The sequence below is a fragment of the Atractosteus spatula genome, chromosome 5, assembly GCF_055471065.1.
Source record: "Atractosteus spatula isolate fAtrSpa1 chromosome 5, fAtrSpa1.hap1, whole genome shotgun sequence".
Classification (NCBI taxonomy): Eukaryota; Metazoa; Chordata; class Actinopteri; order Semionotiformes; family Lepisosteidae; genus Atractosteus; species Atractosteus spatula.
In genome coordinates, this window is record NC_142710.1 from 12268008 (window position 1) to 12292040 (window position 24033).

General features: G+C 58.6%; 1 protein-coding gene across 1 annotated transcript; it reads left to right on the top strand.

The window, feature by feature from the left end:
* The first annotated feature begins 4004 nt into the window (after positions 1 to 4004).
* pck2 (phosphoenolpyruvate carboxykinase 2 (mitochondrial)) lies at positions 4005 to 23440 on the top strand. Its single transcript, XM_088916691.1, has 10 exons — positions 4005 to 4479; positions 16533 to 16748; positions 16968 to 17152; positions 17263 to 17466; positions 17624 to 17811; positions 18341 to 18503; positions 18958 to 19176; positions 20871 to 21008; positions 21423 to 21518; positions 22034 to 23440. Exons 1-10 carry the CDS (start codon positions 4448 to 4450, stop codon positions 22516 to 22518), a joined length of 1926 nt encoding a protein of 641 aa, XP_088772817.1. The 5' UTR covers positions 4005 to 4447; the 3' UTR covers positions 22519 to 23440.
* The last annotated feature ends 593 nt before the right edge of the window (positions 23441 to 24033 follow it).

The window sequence follows — 24033 nt, forward strand, 5'->3', positions numbered from 1 at the left end:
AGCAGTAGTGGAGCAGCTGTATCTGAACGTGCAGTGGGAGCCGTGTGTGTAACAGTAGAGCAGTAGTGGAGCAGCTGTATCTGAACGCGCAGTGGGAGCCCCGTGTGTAACAGTAGAGCAGTAGTGGAGCAGCTGTATCTGAACGCGCAGTGGGAGCCGTGTGTGTAACAGTAGAGCAGTAGTGGAGCAGCTGTATCTGAACGTGCAGTGGGAGCCGCGTGTGTAACAGTAGAGCAGTAGTGGAGCAGCTGTATCTGAACGCGCAGTGGGAGCCGCGTGTGTAACAGTAGAGCAGTAGTGGAGCAGCTGTATCTGAACGCGCAGTGGGAGCCGCGTGTGTAACAGTAGAGCAGTAGTGGAGCAGCTGTATCTGAACGCGCAGTGGGAGCCGCGTGTGTAACAGTAGAGCAGTAGTGGAGCAGCTGTATCTGGACGCGCAGTGGGAGCCGCGTGTGTAACAGTAGAGCAGTAGTGGAGCAGCTGTATCTGAACGCGCAGTGGGAGCCCCGTGTGTAACAGTAGAGCAGTAGTGGAGCAGCTGGAGCAGCTGTATCTGAACGCGCAGTGGGAGCCGTGTGTGTAACAGTAGAGCAGTAGTGGAGCAGCTGGAGCAGCTGTATCTGAACGCGCAGTGGGAGCCGTGTGTGTAACAGTAGAGCAGTAGTGGAGCAGCTGTATCTGAACGCGCAGTGGGAGCCGTGTGTGTAACAGTAGAGCAGTAGTGGAGCAGCTGTATCTGAACGCGCAGTGGGAGCCGTGTGTGTAACAGTAGAGCAGTAGTGGAGCAGCTGGAGCAGCTGTATCTGAACGTGCAGTGGGAGCCCCGTGTGTAACAGTAGAGCAGTAGTGGAGCAGCTGTATCTGAACGCGCAGTGGGAGCCGTGTGTGTAACAGTAGAGCAGTAGTGGAGCAGCTGGAGCAGCTGTATCTGAACGTGCAGTGGGAGCCGTGTGTGTAACAGTAGAGCAGTAGTGGAGCAGCTGGAGCAGCTGTATCTGAACGTGCAGTGGGAGCCGTGTGTGTAACAGTAGAGCAGTAGTGGAGCAGCTGGAGCAGCTGTATCTGAACGTGCAGTGGGAGCCCCGTGTGTAACAGTAGAGCAGTAGTGGAGCAGCTGTATCTGAACGTGCAGTGGGAGCCGCGTGTGTAACAGTAGAGCAGTAGTGGAGCAGCTGTATCTGAACGTGCAGTGGGAGCCGTGTGTGTAACAGTAGAGCAGTAGTTGAGCAGCTGGAGCAGCTGTATCTGAACGTGCAGTGGGAGCCCCGTGTGTAACAGTAGAGCAGTAGTGGAGCAGCTGTATCTGAACGCGCAGTGGGAGCCGTGTGTGTAACAGTAGAGCAGTAGTGGAGCAGCTGGAGCAGCTGTATCTGAACGCGCAGTGGGAGCCGTGTGTGTAACAGTAGAGCAGTAGTGGAGCAGCTGTATCTGAAGGCGCAGTGGGAGCCGTGTGTGTAACAGTAGAGCAGTAGTGGAGCAGCTGTATCTGAACGCGCAGTGGGAGCCGTGTGTGTAACAGTAGAGCAGTAGTGGAGCAGCTGTATCTGAACGCGCAGTGGGAGCCGTGTGTGTAACAGTAGAGCAGTAGTGGAGTAGCTGGAGCAGCTGTATCTGAACGTGCAGTGGGAGCCGGGTGTGTAACAGTAGAGCAGTAGTGGAGCAGCTGTATCTGAACGTGCAGTGGGAGCCGTGTGTGTAACAGTAGAGCAGTAGTGGAGTAGCTGGAGCAGCTGTATCTGAACGTGCAGTGGGAGCCGTGTGTGTAACAGTAGAGCAGTAGTGGAGCAGCTGTATCTGAACGCGCAGTGGGAGCCGTGTGTGTAACAGTAGAGCAGTAGTGGAGCAGCTGGAGCAGCTGTATCTGAACGTGCAGTGGGAGCCCCGTGTGTAACAGTAGAGCAGTAGTGGAGCAGCTGGAGCAGCTGTATCTGAACGCGCAGTGGGAGCCGTGTGTGTAACAGTAGAGCAGTAGTGGAGCAGCTGGAGCAGCTGTATCTGAACGCGCAGTGGGAGCCGTGTGTGTAACAGTAGAGCAGTAGTGGAGCAGCTGGAGCAGCTGTATCTGAACGCGCAGTGGGAGCCGTGTGTGTAACAGTAGAGCAGTAGTGGAGCAGCTGTATCTGAACGCGCAGTGGGAGCCGTGTGTGTAACAGTAGAGCAGTAGTGGAGCAGCTGTATCTGAACGTGCAGTGGGAGCCCCGTGTGTAACAGTAGAGCAGTAGTGGAGCAGCTGGAGCAGCTGTATCTGAACGCGCAGTGGGAGCCGTGTGTGTAACAGTAGAGCAGTAGTGGAGCAGCTGGAGCAGCTGTATCTGAACGCGCAGTGGGAGCCGTGTGTGTAACAGTAGAGCAGTAGTGGAGCAGCTGTATCTGAACGCGCAGTGGGAGCCGTGTGTGTAACAGTAGAGCAGTAGTGGAGCAGCTGTATCTGAACGCGCAGTGGGAGCCGTGTGTGTAACAGTAGAGCAGTAGTGGAGCAGCTGGAGCAGCTGTATCTGAACGTGCAGTGGGAGCCGCGTGTGTAACAGTAGAGCAGTAGTGGAGCAGCTGTATCTGAACGTGCAGTGGGAGCCGTGTGTGTAACAGTAGAGCAGTAGTGGAGCAGCTGTATCTGAACGCGCAGTGGGAGCCGTGTGTGTAACAGTAGAGCAGTAGTGGAGCAGCTGTATCTGAACGCGCAGTGGGAGCCGTGTGTGTAACAGTAGAGCAGTAGTGGAGCAGCTGTATCTGGACGCGCAGTGGGAGCCGCGTGTGTAACAGTAGAGCAGTAGTTGAGCAGCTGTATCTGAACGCGCAGTGGGAGCCGCGTGTGTAACAGTAGAGCAGTAGTGGAGCAGCTGTATCTGAACGTGCAGTGGGAGCCGTGTGTGTAACAGTAGAGCAGTAGTGGAGCAGCTGGAGCAGCTGTATCTGAACGTGCAGTGGGAGCCGCGTGTGTAACAGTAGAGCAGTAGTGGAGCAGCTGTATCTGAACGTGCAGTGGGAGCCGTGTGTGTAACAGTAGAGCAGTAGTGGAGCAGCTGTATCTGAACGTGCAGTGGGAGCCGTGTGTGTAACAGTAGAGCAGTAGTGGAGCAGCTGTATCTGAACGTGCAGTGGGAGCCGTGTGTGTAACAGTAGAGCAGTAGTGGAGCAGCTGGAGCAGCTGTATCTGAACGCGCAGTGGGAGCCGTGTGTGTAACAGTAGAGCAGTAGTGGAGCAGCTGGAGCAGCTGTATCTGAACGCGCAGTGGGAGCCGTGTGTGTAACAGTAGAGCAGTAGTGGAGCAGCTGTATCTGAACGTGCAGTGGGAGCCGTGTGTGTAACAGTAGAGCAGTAGTGGAGCAGCTGGAGCAGCTGTATCTGAACGTGCAGTGGGAGCCCCGTGTGTAACAGCAGAGTTACAGCGCGCGGACGAAGCCCTGCCTTCCCTGCGCTCTCCCTCCGGCACGTGGACGGCTCGAGGACGAGGAGACCCGAAGTCCACGCCCACGCCGGGGTCTCAGACACGTCACTCCCGGCCGGGAGGCGAATATACCTCTTCCAGCGCAGCCAGTCAGGTAACCTTCGGCGACAGCGTCGGCGTCCTTCCAGTCATTATGTTGTTATGGGCTAAATATAGACCCATCAACCCCCGGGCTGCCCACGTCCTTCCCGCCCGGTATTCAAATGAAGAAAGAGGGCCCGGCAGCGGCCCGGCAGATCCCTCCGCCGCCGCAGAGCCCGGAACGCATCCCCTCCCCTGCGCCTTCCTCCGGGGTATCCCTCCGCCAGCCGCCGGCCGGCCTTCTAGTCCCGCACCGGGGGGAACCGGGGGGGACCGGGGGGCGGGGCTGGGGGTGTCACAGCCTGACGGGACCCGAGCACGGCGGCAGGCAGCGTGAAACGCAGAGACCCCGTCGACTGACCCCGAGCGTGGGCCGGGCTGAGCCCTCTCCCCGCCTCCCTGGTCGTCCTGCACGGGGGGGGCGGGGGCACTAGTTTGTGCACGTGTGCTCGGAGACACGGAGTCAAAGTTCGCCGGGAGCAATAAGAGCGAGAGAGCGCGAGCGAGCTCCCGCAGTCTGGACACTTCATTAGAGAGAGCGGCTCTCCCTGTTCACACCCCCTGCACCCGGGAGACAGGACTGGACGCCGGGAGTATCGCGCTCTTGCGGGGACGGCTGGACCGCTTTCTGCGCGACTCCGCTTGTGACCGAGCCTCTCCGCCGCTGCGATACCTCGGGCTGTGCGGGGACGGGACCGGTACGGCTGTTAATGGCCCCGGCGTGCTGATCGCGGGGTGTTTATAAGCCTGTATCGCGGGGGCGCAGCCTGCTTCCTTCGGGAAGAGTTCACACGTGGACCGCATTGACGCCTGCCGGGCAGAGAGGAGTCGCCGAGTTACTGCCGCCGGACAGTCGTTTTGGTGTGTGTGTGTTTTTTTGGGGGTCCTATTTTTTTTTTTTCCCGTGGAAGAAGAAGAAGATGTCTCCCGCGTGGTCCCGCACGATGAGGAGGTGAGTGCAGTTCTGTCGGTCCCGGAGCCGTGTGTGTGTGTGTGTGTCCGTGTGTCTGTCCTGTCAGTGCGCTCTTTGTGAGTGTGTGTGTGTCTGTTCTGTCAGTGCGCTCTGTGTGTGTGTGTTTGTTTGCGTCGGTCCTGTCAGTGCGCTCTTTGTGAGTGTGTGTGTTTGCGTCGGTCCTGTCAGTGCGCTCTTTGTGAGTGTGTGTGTGTGTGTGTTTGCGTCGGTCCTGTCAGTGCTCTGTTTGCGTGCGCTCGCTCACGCGCGTCTATGCGCCCCGTGCCTGTCAGACACGCGCTGAGCGAGACGAAAGTGGTGGGGTGGGGGGGGAGTTCGGGTTCGGGAAAAACAGTCCCGATTTCGTTTAGTTTAAACTTTTAAAAATGTGCAAAGGCGAGCTGTGTGGTGAAGGGGGTGTGCTGGGGTGCAGTGCGGGGGCAAGCTCGCTCTCCAAAAAAGGGGTTACAGCAGCTCGGAGCAACTCTACAGCAGTGGAGAGACGTGCTTCGGTCCTGGAATCTTATCTTCGTCCGTCTGCTCAGATTAAATACACTTTCACATAGTCTCTGCTTTTGCACTCTGCTGCTCAAGTTGTCTTCAGGTCTCAAGACAATAGAGACTCAGTTCCTCCAGCCTGTCAGTGTGGGACACTCTCTTCAGACTAAAGAGACTCAGTTCCTCCAGTCTGTCAGTGTGGGACAGCAGGGAGATGTCCTCTCACGATGAGCGCCCCCTGGTGGTGGATACTTTGTGAGAGTCGGGGAATAGCCGGTTGCCCACATTGGGTTCAGCTGTGTCGAACCCCAGGCCACCGCTGTCTGGGCTCTGTAGAGTCTACGAACTCCAAATGCTTCTTCCGATTCTCACCCGTAGGCGCAGTGCCGTCAGTGTAGTGCTCCTCCTTCTGAACAGCAGGTGTAGGCGAGTGTACGTTCGCCAGCGCTACTTTATCGCCCTCAGCAGAGTGAGATGATGAAGCACCGAAGTTCTCTCTGGTCTCTTGCTGACACGGCACTGCAGTTTCCCAGGTGTCATGGTTACTGGGTCTGCTGAGCCAGCCCAGGCCGGTCTGTCCACGCTGTGTGAGAGTGTGTGTCTGTGTCCTGTCCAGGGTGTGTGTGAGTGCGTGTCATGGCTACTGGGTCTGCTGAGCCAGCCCAGGCCGGTCTGTCCACGTGAGCGCTTGTGAACAAGGGGTTTCTGTGCTATTTCACCAATACTCCAGCACACTGCTCCAGCACACTGCTGACCCACTACTCCACTACTACTGTACTACTGCACACTGCTGACCCACTACTCCACTACTACTGTACTACTGCACACTGCTGACCCACTACTACTGTACTACTGCACACTGCTGACCCACTACTACTGTACTACTGCACACTGCTGACCCACTACTCCACTACTACTGTACTACTCCACTTCTACTGTACTACTGCACACTGCTGACCCACTACTCCACTTCTACTGTACTACTGCACACTGCTGACCCACTACTACTTCACTACTACTTCACAGTACAGCCCTTCTATTCCACACTACCAATTAACAATTATTTTGCCATTACTGCCATTTAAATTAACGATTAATTTGTGTGCAGTGAATTCAGTTTATTCAGCAAGTAACGCTTGGCGATAAAGGATACCTCCCGCTGTGAGTGAAAGATTTGTGGGGACAGCCTTGCTTCCTAAGAGCGTGTTGTCGAGAGGGGAGGGTAGTAATCATGATATCATAATACTCCAAAGAGGGGGTTTTCTGGGTTAACTTAATTTGGGTTCAGTTAGGATGTTAAGCAATCTCACATGCGTGCCATTATCTCTGTGTCTCTCCATGATGCAGTGTGTGTTGTCAGGCTCAGTGTGTGATTGCTGTGTGTGAGAGTGCTGTAGTCTCTATGATGCAGGGTGTGTTGTCAAGCTCAGTGTGTGATTGCTGTGTGTGAGAGTGCTGTAGTCTCTATGATGCAGTGTGTGTTGTCAAGTTCAGTGTGTGATTGCTGTGTGCTCTAGTCTCTGTGATGTAGTGTGTGTTGTCAGGCTCAGTGTGTGATTGCTGTGTGTGAGAGTGCTGTAGTCTCTCTCTATGATGCAGTGTGTGTAGTCAAGCTCAGTGTGTGATTGCTGTGTGTGAGAGTGCTGTAGTCTCTCTCTATGATGCAGTGTGTGTTGTCAAGTTCAGTGTGTGCTCTAGTCTCTCTCTCCATGATGCAATGTGCGCTCTGTGTTGCATGTCTGTCTGGAAACTCGGGGTGTCGAATTACGGCCTGGTGTCGTGGCAACAAGCTGCACACATCCTCCAGAACAGCTCAGTGACGCCCTTTACCTGACAGCTTGAGGTTTTTATAGCGTCTTGGTGAGCACACTGACACTCCGACTGACCAGCTGACCCAGGGACACTGAGACACTGATTGAGACGCACACATTGACACTGAGACACGGGCCCCAGCCAGCTTGTGTGGTACACGGTGTTCTTACACCTGTTCTCTCTGACGGACTGGAACAGAGAAGTACAGATGGCTTAGTCTCACCCTTCTGAGTCTGGGGACACCCCTGCCCCCTCCTCCTAGTGTGCTAGCGATACAAACCACCCCTGCCGTCACAAGAGCACTTAACACTGTAGATGCCACGGGCTGCATCTTTCACTACTGCTGGTGTGGGGAGTTAATGATCCGACCTGTCCTGTGGTTAATGATTCATATCGGTTATCTGCAGTCACACATTGGACTGTTTGACTGGGATCAGCACTTCCACACATGGCTGATCCAGATCTGTGTGCAGGCTCCGGGTCTTGTGTACAGAGTCTGTGTGGGGGTGTGTGCTTGTGAGCAGTGTGTATGATTGCAGTGTGAGCTTACCATGTTCAGTGTGACTGCGACTTGTGTATAGTGTGTGCTGCATTTGTGCAGTGTGATCTGTGTGATTGCTGTATGAATGCAGTGTGAGCTGGATTTGTGCTGTGTGATTGCTCTATGAATGCAGTGTGTGCAGTGTGAGTGCGGTCAGTGTTGATGTGTGATTGCTCTATGAAGGCAGTGTCTGTTGCTGTGTGCTCAGTGTCTCTCCGTGTGTGCCGAGGTTTGTAAGTTCAGAATGTGTGTCCCTGAGTTCATCTGGGTCTCCCACCTAAACAGCAGGGAAACGGAGGAGGGGAAACGCAGAGGGAGAGGAGGGAGGGTGTGTCCGAGGTTCGAGTTCTCTCATTGGTCGCTTTTCTGGGGCCGGGCCCGTCCCCTCGAGGATCATTCCGGAGAACAGGATAGAGCAAAGGTCAGCAGGATCCGGGAGAGGGAGGGAGAGACGCACACTGACTGACGGGGGGGAAAGGTGTCTCGCACTAGAGAGGGAGGTAGAGTGTGCGTAGACAGGGCCAGGGGGCAGGAGAGAGGAGGGCAGGGCAGGGGAGGGGTAAGGGGCCAAGACAGGGAGAGAAGGGGGCAGGAGAGGGGTGAGGGGCTGACACACAGGGAGAGAGAAGGGGGCAGGAGAGGGGTGAGGGGCTGACACACAGGGAGAGAGAAGGGGGCAGGAGAGGGGTGAGGGGCTGACACACAGGGAGAGAGAAGGGGGCAGGAGAGGGGTAAGGGGCTGACACACGGGGAGAGAAGGGGGCAGGAGAGGGGTGAGGGGCTGACACACAGGGAGAGAAGGGGGCAGGAGAGGGGTAAGGGGCTGACACACAGGGAGAGAGAAGGGGGCAGGAGAGGGGTGAGGGCCTGACACACAGGGAGAGAGAAGGGGGCAGGAGAGGGGTGAGGGGCTGACACACAGGGAGAGAGAAGGGGGCAGGAGAGGGGTAAGGGGCTGACACACAGGGAGAGAGAAGGGGGCAGGAGAGGGGTGAGGGGCTGACACACAGGGAGAGAGAAGGGGGCAGGAGAGGGGTGAGGGGCTGACACACAGGGAGAGAGAAGGGGGCAGGAGAGGGGTAAGGGGCTGACACACAGGGGGAGAGAGAAGGGGGCAGGAGAGGGGTGAGGGGCTGACACACAGGGAGAGAGAAGGGGGCAGGAGAGGGGTGAGGGGCTGACACACAGGGAGAGAGAAGGGGGCAGGAGAGGGGTGAGGGGCTGACACACAGAGAGAGAAGGGGGCAGGAGAGGGGTGAGGGGCTGACACACAGAGAGAGAAGGGGACAGGAGAGGGGTGAGGGGCTGACACACAGGGGGAGAGAGAAGGGGGCAGGAGAGGGGTGAGGGGCTGACACACAGGGAGAGAGAAGGGGGCAGGAGAGGGGTAAGGGGCTGACACACAGGGAGAGAGAAGGGGGCAGGAGAGGGGTAAGGGGCTGACACACGGGGAGAGAAGGGGGCAGGAGAGGGGTGAGGGGCTGACACACGGGGAGAGAAGGGGGCAGGAGAGGGGTGAGGGGCTGACACACAGAGAGAGAAGGGGGCAGGAGAGGGGTAAGGGGCTGACACACAGGGAGAGAGAAGGGGGCAGGAGAGGGGTGAGGGGCTGACACACAGGGAGAGAGAAGGGGGCAGGAGAGGGGTGAGGGGCTGACACACAGGGAGAGAGAAGGGGGCAGGAGAGGGGTGAGGGGCTGACACACAGGGAGAGAGAAGGGGGCAGGAGAGGGGTAAGGGCCTGACACACAGAGAGAGAAGGGGGCAGGAGAGGGGTAAGGGGCTGACACACAGGGAGAGAGAAGGGGACAGGAGAGGGGTAAGGGGCTGACACACAGGGAGAGAGAAGGGGACAGGAGAGGGGTGAGGGGCTGACACACAGAGAGAGAAGGGGGCAGGAGAGGGGTAAGGGGCTGACACACAGGGAGAGAGAAGGGGGCAGGAGAGGGGTAAGGGGCTGACACACAGGGAGAGAGAAGGGGGCAGGAGAGGGGTAAGGGGCTGACACACAGGGAGAGAGAAGGGGGCAGGAGAGGGGTAAGGGGCTGACACACAGGGAGAGAGAAGGGGGCAGGAGAGGGGTAAGGGGCTGACACACAGGGAGAGAGAAGGGGGCAGGAGAGGGGTGAGGGGCTGACACACAGGGAGAGAGAAGGGGGCAGGAGAGGGGTGAGGGGCTGACACACAGGGAGAGAGAAGGGGGCAGGAGAGGGGTAAGGGGCTGACACACAGGGAGAGAAGGGGGCAGGAGAGGGGTGAGGGGCTGACACACAGGGAGAGAGAAGGGGGCAGGAGAGGGGTGAGGGCCTGACACACAGAGAGAGAAGGGGGCAGGAGAGGGGTGAGGGGCTGACACACACAGAGAGAGAAGGGGGCAGGAGAGGGGTGAGGGGCTGACACACAGGGAGAGAGAAGGGGGCAGGAGAGGGGTAAGGGGCTGACACACAGGGAGAGAGAAGGGGGCAGGAGAGGGGTAAGGGGCCGACACACAGGGAGAGAGAAGGGGGCAGGAGAGGGGTAAGGGGCCGACACACAGGGAGAGAGAAGGGGGCAGGAGAGGGGTGAGGGGCTGACACACAGGGAGAGAGAAGGGGGCAGGAGAGGGGTGAGGGGCTGACACACAGAGAGAGAAGGGGGCAGGAGAGGGGTGAGGGGCTGACACACAGGGAGAGAGAAGGGGGCAGGAGAGGGGTGAGGGCCTGACACACAGGGAGAGAGAAGGGGGCAGGAGAGGGGTGAGGGCCTGACACACAGGGAGAGAGAAGGGGGCAGGAGAGGGGTGAGGGCCTGACACACAGGGAGAGAGAAGGGGGCAGGAGAGGGGTAAGGGGCTGACACACAGGGAGAGAGAAGGGGGCAGGAGAGGGGTGAGGGGCTGACACACAGGGAGAGAGAAGGGGGCAGGAGAGGGGTGAGGGGCTGACACACAGGGAGAGAGAAGGGGGCAGGAGAGGGGTGAGGGGCTGACACACAGGGAGAGAGAAGGGGGCAGGAGAGGGGTGAGGGGCTGACACACAGGGAGAGAGAAGGGGGCAGGAGAGGGGTAAGGGGCTGACACACAGGGAGAGAGAAGGGGGCAGGAGAGGGGTAAGGGGCTGACACACAGGGAGAGAGAAGGGGGCAGGAGAGGGGTGAGGGGCTGACACACAGGGAGAGAGAAGGGGGCAGGAGAGGGGTAAGGGGCTGACACACAGGGAGAGAGAAGGGGGCAGGAGAGGGGTGAGGGGCTGACACACACGGAGAGAGAAGGGGGCAGGAGAGGGGTGAGGGGCTGACACACAGGGGGAGAGAGAAGGGGGCAGGAGAGGGGTAAGGGGCTGACACACAGGGGGAGAGAGAAGGGGGCAGGAGAGGGGTGAGGGGCTGACACACAGGGGGAGAGAGAAGGGGGCAGGAGAGGGGTGAGGGGCTGACACACAGGGGGAGAGAGAAGGGGGCAGGAGAGGGGTAAGGGGCTGACACACAGGGAGAGAGAAGGGGGCAGGAGAGGGGTGAGGGGCTGACACACAGGGAGAGAGAAGGGGACAGGAGAGGGGTGAGGGGCTGACACACAGAGAGAGAAGGGGGCAGGAGAGGGGTAAGGGGCTGACACACAGAGAGAGAAGGGGGCAGGAGAGGGGTAAGGGGCTGACACACAGAGAGAGAAGGGGGCAGGAGAGGGGTAAGGGGCTGACACACAGAGAGAGAGAAGGGGGCAGGAGAGGGGTGAGGGGCTGACACACAGGGAGAGAGAAGGGGGCAGGAGAGGGGTGAGGGGCTGACACACAGGGAGAGAGAAGGGGGCAGGAGAGGGGTGAGGGGCTGACACACAGGGAGAGAGAAGGGGGCAGGAGAGGGGTAAGGGGCTGACACACAGGGAGAGAGAAGGGGGCAGGAGAGGGGTGAGGGGCTGACACACAGGGAGAGAGAAGGGGGCAGGAGAGGGGTGAGGGGCTGACACACAGAGAGAGAAGGGGGCAGGAGAGGGGTGAGGGGCTGACACACAGGGAGAGAGAAGGGGGCAGGAGAGGGGTGAGGGGCTGACACACAGGGAGAGAGAAGGGGGCAGGAGAGGGGTAAGGGGCTGACACACAGGGAGAGAGAAGGGGGCAGGAGAGGGGTAAGGGGCTGACACACAGGGAGAGAGAAGGGGGCAGGAGAGGGGTAAGGGGCTGACACACAGGGAGAGAGAAGGGGGCAGGAGAGGGGTAAGGGGCTGACACACAGGGAGAGAGAAGGGGGCAGGAGAGGGGTGAGGGGCTGACACACAGGGAGAGAGAAGGGGGCAGGAGAGGGGTGAGGGGCTGACACACAGGGAGAGAGAAGGGGGCAGGAGAGGGGTGAGGGGCTGACACACAGGGAGAGAGAAGGGGGCAGGAGAGGGGTAAGGGGCTGACACACAGGGAGAGAGAAGGGGGCAGGAGAGGGGTAAGGGGCTGACACACAGAGAGAGAAGGGGGCAGGAGAGGGGTAAGGGGCTGACACACAGAGAGAGAGAAGGGGGCAGGAGAGGGGTGAGGGGCTGACACACAGGGAGAGAGAAGGGGGCAGGAGAGGGGTGAGGGGCTGACACACAGGGAGAGAGAAGGGGGCAGGAGAGGGGTGAGGGGCTGACACACAGGGAGAGAGAAGGGGGCAGGAGAGGGGTGAGGGGCTGACACACAGGGAGAGAGAAGGGGGCAGGAGAGGGGTGAGGGGCTGACACACAGGGAGAGAGAAGGGGGCAGGAGAGGGGTAAGGGGCTGACACACAGGGAGAGAGAAGGGGGCAGGAGAGGGGTAAGGGGCTGACACACAGAGAGAGAGAAGGGGGCAGGAGAGGGGTAAGGGGCTGACACACAGGGAGAGAGAAGGGGGCAGGAGAGGGGTGAGGGGCTGACACACAGGGAGAGAGAAGGGGGCAGGAGAGGGGTGAGGGGCTGACACACAGGGAGAGAGAAGGGGGCAGGAGAGGGGTAAGGGGCTGACACACAGGGAGAGAGAAGGGGGCAGGAGAGGGGTAAGGGGCTGACACACAGAGAGAGAAGGGGGCAGGAGAGGGGTAAGGGGCTGACACACAGAGAGAGAAGGGGGCAGGAGAGGGGTAAGGGGCTGACACACAGGGAGAGAGAAGGGGGCAGGAGAGGGGTGAGGGGCTGACACACAGGGAGAGAGAAGGGGGCAGGAGAGGGGTGAGGGGCTGACACACAGGGAGAGAGAAGGGGGCAGGAGAGGGGTGAGGGGCTGACACACAGGGAGAGAGAAGGGGGCAGGAGAGGGGTGAGGGGCTGACACACAGGGAGAGAGAAGGGGGCAGGAGAGGGGTGAGGGGCTGACACACAGGGAGAGAGAAGGGGGCAGGAGAGGGGTGAGGGGCTGACACACAGAGAGAGAGAAGGGGGCAGGAGAGGGGTAAGGGGCTGACACACAGGGAGAGAGAGAAGGGGGCAGGAGAGGGGTGAGGGGCTGACACACGGAGAGAGAAGGGGGCAGGAGAGGGGTGAGGGGCTGACACACAGGGAGAGAGAAGGGGGCAGGAGAGGGGTGAGGGGCTGACACACAGGGAGAGAGAAGGGGGCAGGAGAGGGGTGAGGGGCTGACACACAGGGAGAGAGAAGGGGGCAGGAGAGGGGTGAGGGGCTGACACACAGGGAGAGAGAAGGGGGCAGGAGAGGGGTGAGGGGCTGACACACAGGGAGAGAGAAGGGGGCAGGAGAGGGGTGAGGGGCTGACACACAGGGAGAGAGAAGGGGGCAGGAGAGGGGTGAGGGGCTGACACACAGGGAGAGAGAAGGGGGCAGGAGAGGGGTGAGGGGCTGACACACAGGGAGAGAGAAGGGGGCAGGAGAGGGGTGAGGGGCTGACACACAGGGAGAGAGAAGGGGGCAGGAGAGGGGTGAGGGCCTGACACACAGGGAGAGAGAAGGGGGCAGGAGAGGGGTGAGGGGCTGACACACAGGGAGAGAGAGAAGGGGGCAGGAGAGGGGTGAGGGGCTGACACACGGAGAGAGAAGGGGGCAGGAGAGGGGTGAGGGGCTGACACACAGGGAGAGAGAAGGGGGCAGGAGAGGGGTGAGGGGCTGACACACAGGGAGAGAGAAGGGGACAGGAGAGGGGTGAGGGGCTGACACACAGGGAGAGAGAAGGGGGCAGGAGAGGGGTGAGGGGCTGACACACAGAGAGAGAGAAGGGGGCAGGAGAGGGGTGAGGGGCTGACACACAGGGAGAGAGAAGGGGACAGGAGAGGGGTGAGGGGCTGACACACAGAGAGAGAGAAGGGGGCAGGAGAGGGGTAAGGGGCTGACACACAGGGAGAGAGAAGGGGGCAGGAGAGGGGTGAGGGGCTGACACACAGGGAGAGAGAAGGGGGCAGGAGAGGGGTGAGGGGCTGACACACAGGGAGAGAGAAGGGGGCAGGAGAGGGGTGAGGGGCTGACACACAGGGAGAGAAGGGGGCAGGAGAGGGGTGAGGGGCTGACACACAGGGAGAGAGAAGGGGGCAGGAGAGGGGTAAGGGGCTGACACACAGGGAGAGAGAGAAGGGGACAGGAGAGGGGTAAGGGGCTGACACACAGAGAGAGAAGGGGACAGGAGAGGGGTAAGGGGCTGACACACAGAGAGAGAAGGGGGCAGGAGAGGGGTGAGGGGCTGACACACAGGGAGAGAGAAGGGGGCAGGAGAGGGGTGAGGGGCTGACACACAGGGAGAGAGAAGGGGGCAGGAGAGGGGTAAGGGGCTGACACACAGGGAGAGAGAAGGGGGCAGGAGAGGGGTAAGGGGCTGACACACAGGGAGAGAGAAGGGGGCAGGAGAGGGGTAAGGGGCTGACACACAGGGGGAGAGAGAAGGGGGCAGGAGAGGGGTGAGGGGCTGACACACAGGGAGAGAGAAGGGGGCAGGAGAGGGGTGAGGGGCTGACACACAGGGAGAGAGAAGGGGGCAGGAGAGGGGTGAGGGGCTGACACACAGGGAGAGAGAAGGGGGCAGGAGAGGGGTGAGGGGCTGACACACAGGGGGAGAGAAGGGGGCAGGAGAGGGGTAAGGGGCTGACACACAGGGAGAGAGAAGGGGGCAGGAGAGGGGTAAGGGGCTGACACACAGGGAGAGAGAAGGGGGCAGGAGAGGGGTAAGGGGCTGACACACAGGGGGAGAGAGAAGGGGGCAGGAGAGGGGTGAGGGGCTGACACACAGGGAGAGAGAAGGGGGCAGGAGAGGGGTAAGGGGCTGACACACAGGGGGAGAGAGAAGGGGGCAGGAGAGGGGTGAGGGGCCGACACACGGGGAGAGAAGGGTGGGTGTGCTGGCTGACACAGAGCCGGAGAGACGGACTGGCCCAGCGCGCTCTCACTACAGAGCACAGACGGCGAAGAGCAGTGGGGTTTCTAGAAGAGCTTGTCGGTGTGCTGGGCGGATGCCTTCTGTTGTATATTTGTAGCGCATGTCTTTAATTGGAGGAGCTCACAGAACCAGATTCCCACTAGTCGTTATGGTAATAAAGTATTTAAGTAGATATCAGAACCCTAGGTTCTGTGCTCATTTAACACTGGTCAAAACAGTCACCCAAGAATTATGCAAAAGTCAAAGAAGTTCTTAATCCGTTTAATGAATGAATATTATGTAGGAAACATGCACACAGAGTTCTTGATCAGTTCTCACAGAAATTTCTGCTTGATTTAAATTTTCAGTGTTTTACTCAGTTCAGCTTCAGGCATGGGGTTAAAACTGAACTGAGGATTAGGGTAACGCCCTCTGTGCAGCGTGGCATGCTGATAAAGATGCACCTGCATTATGAATAGGAAGAAAAATATGAGAGAGCAGATCACTTTATTGGCCCTATACAATCTCTTGCATCAGGAATGTGTCTTTTCACAGACCCCAGCTTGCTCTCCATGAGACACACAGACAGGGAGAGGAGCTGGGGGTCAGAGCGCAGGGTCAGCCATTTATACAGCACCCCTGGAGCAGCTGGGGTGAAGGGCCTCGCTCAGGGGCCCAACGGAGTAGGATTCCTCTGCCAGCCACGGGATTCGAACCGGCAACCTTCCAGCCACAGAGCCACTGCTCCGCCCACCCCTGTATTATTTGTGGTGTTGTCTTTATACCTACACGGTTTTGAACCCTGGTTATTTCTGGCCTTATGTAGCATAGGCATTTCCAACAGGCAGGACCCTACATTGAGCCACTTTGAAAATGTTCAGAGTAGTTTCATTCTTTTATCGCTGACTTCTTTCAGCCAGGAGGAATACCACCACAACCCTGACTGAGCTCAAAGCGTTACAGTATCTCGCATACTTCTCAAACTCTAACCCTGACCAGGTACTTTTTATAAGTCTAGAGTCTGTGCTCATTTACTGTAGCTCTGTTGGATACAGTCTCTCAAGAATGATGCACAAGTGGGGAAAAAAATAGCCTACAATTCACTATATGAATAAATATTAGTGTATCTAGGACCCATCCATCCAAAGAGATTTTTTTTATCAGTTCTTCATGAAATTCTCCTTGTTCAGAACTGGATAAGTTGCAGGCGGGAGGGAGAGGAGAGCTCAGGAATGAGGAGGAGGGAAGGAGAGAAACGGATGAACTGGTTCAGCTTGTGTGATCTTTACTGTGCGGGTTCAGTCGCTCTGTGACGTCGCCCACTGAAACTGGGGGAAAGGTCACTGAGATCTCTTCCTCTTTCTCTCTCGGTGCAGTTTTAATGTAGTGTTCAGTCAGTGTGTCTGTACTAACCCCTCTCTCTCAGTGCAGTGTTAATGTACTGGAGTGTCCAGTCAGTGTGTCTGTATGAACCCCTCTCTCTCAGTGCAGTGTTAATGAACTGGAGTGTCCAGTCAGTGTGTCTGTATGAACCCCTCTCTCTCAGTGCAGTGTTAATGAACTGGAGTGTCCAGTCAGTGTGTCTGTATGAACCCCTCTCTCTCAGCGCAGTGTTAATGTACTGGAGTGTCCAGTCAGTGTGTCTGTATGAACCCCTCTCTCTCAGTGCAGTGTTAATGTACTGGAGTGTCCAGTCAGCCAGTGTGTCTGTATGAACCCCCCTCTCTCAGTGCAGTGTTAATGTACTGGAGTGTCCAGTCAGCCAGTGTGTCTGTATGAACCCCTCTCTCTCAGCGCAGTGTTAATGTACTGGAGTGTCCAGTCAGTGTGTCTGTATGAACCCCTCTCTCTCAGTGCAGTGTTAATGTACTGGAGTGTCCAGTCGGTGTGTCTATATTAACCCTCCCCCCTCTCTCTCTCTCTTCCAGGCATGCAATGCTTGGAGTCAGCAGTGGGGTGCGCTATTTCTCTACCTCCCTGTCTTCGCTTCCTCGCTCTGTGGAGAAGTTCGTGTCAAGTGCTGTGGAACTGTGTCGGCCGGCCGGGGTGACTGTGGTGACTGGGCAGCCTGAGGAAACGGCAGATATTCTGGCCAGGCTGCAGAAGGATGGAATGGTCAAGAAGCTGCCGAAATATGAGAACTGGTCAGTGTGTCTTTATGAACCCCTCTCTCTCAGTGCAGTGTTAATGTACTGGAGTGTCCAGTCAGTGTGTCTGTATGAACCCCTCTCTCTCAGTGCAGTGTTAATGTACTGGAGTGTCCAGTCAGTCAGTGTGTCTGTATGAACCCCTCTCTCTCAGTGCAGTGTTAATGAACATTAGTGTTCTAGTAGAGTTCATGTGGCCTGTCTGTCTCTCTGTAGCTGGCTCGCTCGCACTGACCCAAAGGATGTTGCTCGTGTGGAAAGCAAGACGGTTATTGTCACAAAGAACCAGCGTGACACCATTCCCATGCCAGCAGGGGGTGCCAAGAGCCAGCTGGGCAACTGGATGAGTGAGGGTGACTTTGAGAAAGCCAAGAGCGAGCGGTTCCCGGGCTGCATGTCAGGTACAGAGCTGTGAGCACACCTGTCTCTCTCTTTCTCTCACTGTACCATCACACGTCTCTCTCTGTACTGTACTGTACTGTAATATAGTATTGTAATATCTACCCCACAGGAAGGAATATGTACGTGATCCCCTTCAGTATGGGCCCCCTGGGGTCCCCAATCTCCAAGTTTGGGGTGCAGGTGACAGACTCTCCCTACGTAGTGGCGAGCATGGGCATCATGACGCGCATGGGCTCGCAGGTCCTGGAGCGGCTCGGAGACGGAGAGTTCGTCCGCTGCCTGCACTCTGTGGGGAGACCACTGCCACTGAAAGGTCTGTCCCTCTCTGTATCGGGCGAGTGAAGGACTGTGGGGGTAGGTAGGAGGGTGACGGGCGAGTGAAGGACTGTGGGGACAGGTCCACCGTGTCGGTTGAGTCACGGTGCGGGTGGGTTGGACGAGTTGTAAAGACAGCCTGGGTCTCGTCTCAGCTCCCCTGGTCAACGCCTGGCCCTGTAACCCAGAGAAGACCCTCATCGCCCACCAGCCCGACTCGCGGCAGATTGTGTCGTTCGGCAGTGGCTACGGTGGGAACTCTCTGCTGGGGAAGAAGTGTTTCGCCCTGCGGATCGCCTCCTGCATCGCCAAGGACGAGGGCTGGCTGGCCGAGCACATGCTGGTGAGGCTGACTGACGCGCTGAGACCCTGAGACCCTGAGACCCTGAGACCCTGAGACCCGCTGAGACTCGCCTCCCCTGAGGGACACACTGAGGGACACACTGAGACTTGTGGACACATTAACACTGAGGGACACAGTGGGACTCTCACCTCACCTGAGGGACACAGTGAGACTTGTGGACACGCTAACACTGAGGGACACACTGAGACTCTCACCTCCACTGAGGGACACAGCGAGACACGCTAACACTGAGGGACACAGTGAGACTCTCACCTCACCTGAGGGACACAGTGACACTGACAACACACTGAGACTCGCCTCCACTGAGGGACACAGTGAGACTTGTGGACACACTAACACTGAGGGACACAGTGAGACTCTCACCTCCACTGAGGGACACACTGACATGGACAACACAGTGAGGGACACACTGACACTGACAACGCACCGAGGGGCACAGTGACGCCGAGGGACACGCTGTGACACTCACGGACACCCTGACCTCGCGCGTCCTCCTCTGTCCCCCCAGATCCTGGGCATCACCAGCCCCCAGGGCGTGAAGCGGTACGTGGCGGCGGCGTTCCCCAGCGCCTGCGGCAAGACCAACCTGGCCATGATGCGGCCCACGCTGCCCGGCTGGAAGGTGGAGTGCGTCGGGGACGACATCGCCTGGATGAAGTTCGACAGCCAGGGTAAGGACTGACCCGCCCGCGGGGCTGGGGCTCGAACCCGCAACCTGGTGTTTTTAGCCAATACCAGGCAGCATGGAGCAGTGCTGACCAGTGCCAGACCAGTATGGAGTGGTATTGACCAGTGCCAGACCAGTATAGAGTGTTATTAGCCAGTACCAGGCCAGTATAAGCAATATTGACCAGTGCCAGGCCAGTATGGAGGGGTATTGACCTGCACCAGAGCACTATAGAGTGTTATTAGCCAGTGCCAGGCCAGTATGGAGCGATATTGACCAGTGCCAGGCCAGTATGGAGGGGTATTGACCTGCACCAGAGCACTATAGAGTGTTATTAGCCAGTGCCAGGCCAGTATGGAGCGGTATTGACCTGCACCAGGCCAGTATGGAGCGGTATTGACCAGTGCCAGGCCAGTATGGAGCGGTCTCTCTCAGTGCTGACCCATCTCCTCTCTCAGGGCGCTTGCGGGCCATTAACCCCGAGAACGGCTTTTTCGGCGTGGCCCCAGGGACCTCGATGAAGACGAACCCCAACGCCATGGCAACCATCCAGCGCAACACCATCTTCACCAACGTGGGCGAGACCAGCGACGGGGGCGTGTGGTGGGAGGGCATCGACCAGCCGCCCGCACCCGGGGTCAAGCTCACCAACTGGCTGGGGCAGGCCTGGCAGCCAGGTAACGCCGCCCGAGCCCACCCTCTCGCACCCGGGTCCCGGCCCCGAGCCTGATAGTGTACAGCAGGAAGGACACGGCGCCCCAGTGCAGCCACGCGCACACACACTGCACAGCCCACACGCTGCCCACGCACACACAGCACTACACTGCACTGCCCACACACTGCCCATGCACACGCGCCCACACACAGCACTACACTGCCCGCACCCCCACGCGCTCTACACAGCACTACACTGCCCCGTGCGCCCACGCACGCACGCACGCACGCACAGCACTACACTGCACTGCCCACGCACGCACAGCACTACACTGCACTGCCCACGCACGCACCCACAGCACTACACTGCCCGCACCCCCACGCGCTCTACACAGCACTACACTGCCCCGTGCGCCCACGCACGCACGCACGCACGCACTGCACTGCCCACGCACCCACAGCACTACACTGCACTGCCCACGCACGCACCCACAGCACTACACTGCCCGCACCCCCACGCGCTCTACACAGCACTACACTGCCCCGTGCGCCCACGCACGCACGCACGCACTGCACTGCCCACGCACCCACAGCACTACACTGCACTGCCCATGCACGCACCCACAGCACTGCCCATGCACTGCCCATGCACTGCCCACGCCCACACTGCACTGCACTGCCCACGCAGGCAACCACTGCACTGCACTGCACTGCCCACGCAGGCAACCACTGCACTGCACTGCCCACGCAAGCACCCACAGCACTGCACTGCCCACGCAGGCAACCACTGCACTCCACTGCACTGCCCACGCACGCACCCACAGCACTACACAGCACTGCACTGCACTGCCCACGCACGCACCCACAGCACTGCACTGCACTGCCCACGCACGCACGCACCCACAGCACTGCACTGCACTGCCCTGCCCACGCACGCACGCACCCACTGCACTGCACTGCACTGCCCACGCACGCACGCACCCACTGCACTGCACTGCACAGCACTGCCCTGCCCACGCACGCACCCACAGCACTGCACTGCACTGCCCTGCCCACGCACGCACCCACAGCACTGCACTGCCCACGCACGCACCCACAGCACTGCACTGCACTGCCCTGCCCACGCACGCACGCACCCACTGCACTGCACTGCCCACGCACGCACGCACCCACTGCACTGCACTGCCCTGCCCACGCACGCACCCACTGCACTGCACTGCCCACGCACGCACGCACCCACTGCACTGCACTGCACTGCCCTGCCCACGCACCCACTGCACTGCACAGCACTGCCCTGCCCACACAGGCACCCACTGCACTGCCCTCTCTCCCAGCGCGGTGTCCGTCCCTCTCCCAGACCCGCCCGTGCGGGGTCCGGCTGGGCCAGGGAGGCCTTGGATGGAAGAGGAGCAGGGCGGGGCGGCCCCGCGCTGAGGGTGGTGACCGCAGCAGCTGGTGTGGCTCCTGCACCGGGGCCCCGCGGGCTCCGTGTCGGCGGCGGCGCGGGGAGCGAGGGGCTGGGGCTCGCTGAAAGCTCGTAGTTGACCAGTGTGTGTGTGTGAACGAGGTCGAAGCCGCGCCTCGGCGCTCTGATGATCGGTTCCGTACACGTTTCACCCGCCGTACCGCCACGGGGTGGACCTGCTGCCTTGCCAGCTCGCCTCTTGTCGGCCCCGAGCCCTTGTGAATGTGGGGGCCCCGCCCTGTCTTCCCGCAGGTGACCCCCAGCCCTGCGCCCACCCAAACTCGCGCTTCTGTGCCCCGGCCGCCCAGTGCCCCATCATGGACCCCCACTGGGAGAGCCCGGAGGGCGTGCCCATCGACGCCATCATCTTCGGCGGCCGCCGTCCCGAGGGTGAGTCCCCACGCCCGGCGCCCCCCCGATCACACCGACCCACGAGGGCAGGGGGGTGCATGCTCTCGACCCCCCTGCTGCCCGAGTATCGACCCCTCCGTCTTTATCACACCGTTTGTAACCCCTCTGTCTCTCACTGGATGAGCCCGGCCCTCTGCGGTAACCCCTCTGTCTCTCACTGGATGAGCCCGGCCCTCTGCGGTAACCCCTCTGTCTCTCACTGGATTGACGCTCTGCGTTAGTTCCCCTGTCTGAGTCTATTAGCCAGCCTCTCTACAATAACATCTCTCCCTGTAGGAGCCTGACTCTGCTTTAGCCTCCCTGCATATACACTTGCCTGGCTACACTTGTGTTTGTGTGAATGAAAACGCCCCTGTCCGCCTCCGCCTGTATGAACCCGTCTCCCCGTCGCAGGTGTCCCCCTGGTGTACGAGTCGTTCAGCTGGCGTCACGGAGTGTTTGTGGGATCCGCCATGAGGTCCGAGTCCACGGCAGCTGCAGAGCACAAGGGTGAGTTCCTGTCCGTGTCTGGGCTGGACGGCAGCAGTAGTCACTCCGTCTTCCCACTGTCACGTCTGCCTTCTGGGCCTGCGGCATTGTGACATCAGCAGGTCGGGCAGGGCCAATCGGCACACGGCACTAGACAGGAGGCGGAGCTCGCACGAGCATTCCTTTTGGCCCAGGAATACAGCCAATCGGAGCTCTCGGCCGTCAGCCATAGACCAGGAGGGAAGCAGACGCAGGGTGCAGCACAGTCCTCTTTTGCAGAGTTGTAGGATACAGATGTTACTGTACTGTAGTGTCCAGTGTGTCTGTATGAACCCCTCTCTCTCAGTGCAGTGTTAATGTACTGGAGTGTCCAGTCAGTCAGTGTGTCTGTATGAACCCCTCTCTCTCAGTGCAGTGTTAATGTACTGGAGTGTCCAGTCAGTGTGTCTGTATTAACCCCTCTCTCTCAGTGCAGTGTTAATGTACTGGAGTGTCCAGTCAGTGTGTCTGTATGAACCCCTCTCTCTTGTCCTCAGGGAAGGTCATCATGCACGACCCCTTTGCCATGCGCCCGTTCTTTGGCTACAACTTCGGCCGCTACCTCTCTCACTGGCTGTCCATGGAGCAGCGGCCTGCGCCCACCAAGCTGCCCAAGATCTTCCACGTCAACTGGTTCCGGCGCGACCCGCAGACCGGCGGCTTCCTGTGGCCGGGCTTCGGGGAGAACTCCCGGGTGCTGGAGTGGATCTTCCGCCGGTGCGAGCGCGTGGGGAACGAGGAGAGGGGCGACGGCGTGCGCAGCGCCGTGGGCTGGCTGCCAGCGGAGGGCGCCCTGCCCGTGGCCGGACTCCCGGGGCCCGTCGACATGGGCGCCCTCTTCCACCTGCCTAAGGCATTCTGGGAGCGCGAGACGCAGGAAGTGAGGCGGTACCTGACGGAGCAGGTGGGCGAAGACCTGCCTGGCGCAATTGAGGGAGAGCTGAGAGGACTGGAGGACAGAGTGAAGGAGATGAGGGACTGAGACAGGGAGAGGGAGTGACAGGACACTACAGCTCATTAACACTGCACTGAGAGAGGTTCATACAGACACACTGACTGGACACTACAGCACATTAACACTGCACTGAGAGAGAGGGGTTCATACAGACACACTGGACACTACAGCACATTAACACTGCACTGAGAGAGAGGGGTTCATACAGACACACTGGACACTACAGCACATTAACACTGCACTGAGAGAGAGGGGTTCATACAGACACACTGGACACTACAGCACATTAACACACAGAGAGAAGGGTTCATACAGACACACTGGACACTACAGCACATTAACACTGCACTGAGAGAGAGGGGTTCATACAGACACACTGGACACTACAGCACATTAACACTGAGAGAGGGGTTCATACAGACCAGAAGCGGACAGATTAGACTGTATGAAACCGTGAAGGCAGTGCGAGGGGCAGGAGTGTATGAAAGAAATGTTTAACTATGCAACAAAGCATCAAGAAACTTTAAAGCTAACAATTGTGCTGCACCTTTACGATGAATTGTACAAAAACGCAAAGAAAAAATTAGAAAAACTATTCAACTGATGGAGAGCTCTACAACCAGATAGCTGGTGATCATGATTGTTTTTGTAGAAGCGCTCCAGTACTTGTACCAAAGCTCCACCCGTCCTGAAAATGATGGGTCCTGATTGGTCCACGGCTCAGGGAGGCATCCAAGCCTCTGGTTGGCTCAGGAATGAACAACCAATCATTTTTATAATAAAACGGGGGTGTAGCTTAATTTATGGATTATTCTTAAGATACATTTTGAACGTGTTCAAAACTTGAAAAGAGGACGAGAGCCAAAGACTATTGTAGCAACTGTGGTGAAGGAGCGCGTGAAGTGCGACAATGCTCTGTTGACTTTGTAATAAAGAAGATTCAGCTGAAGACCACTAGTGTCTCTTTGTGCAATACACTAACACCCCCCGCGTCTCTGTCTACAGCCACACACCTGCCCTCAACACAACCCCGTGTCAGTCTACAGACGCACACACCTCCCTTCAACACAACCCCCATGTCTCTGTGTGGAGACACACACACCCATTTCTGTGTGGACACACACGCACACTAAACATAACCCCAGTCTATGTGTAGATAAACACACACCCCCGTTTCTCTGTGTGGACACACACACACACACACACCCTAAGCACAACCCCAGTCTCTGTGTAGACACACACACACAACCCCTAAACATAACCCCAGTCTCTATGTAGACACACACACCCCAAGCACAACCCCAGTCTCTGTGTAGATACACACACACACACCCTAAACCTAACCCCAGTCTCTGTGTGGACATGCACACACCCCACCGTTTCTCTGTGTAGACACACCCACACCCCCTAAACACAACCCCAGTCTCCATGGAGATAACAACACACAACCCCAGTCTCTGTGTAGACGCACACCCCCGTTTCTTTGTGTGGACACATACACCCCCCTGAACCCAAACCCAGTCTCTGTGTAGACACACACAC

Coding starts and splice junctions, on each gene's coding strand:
- pck2 (XM_088916691.1), top strand. CDS start 4,448: ATGTCTCCCGCGTGGTCCCGCACGATGAGGAG. Junction 17,812..18,340: donor GGCTGGCCGAGCACATGCTG/GTGAGGCTGACT, acceptor CTGTCCCCCCAG/ATCCTGGGCATCACCAGCCC. Junction 21,009..21,422: donor CGGCGGCCGCCGTCCCGAGG/GTGAGTCCCCAC, acceptor TCCCCGTCGCAG/GTGTCCCCCTGGTGTACGAG.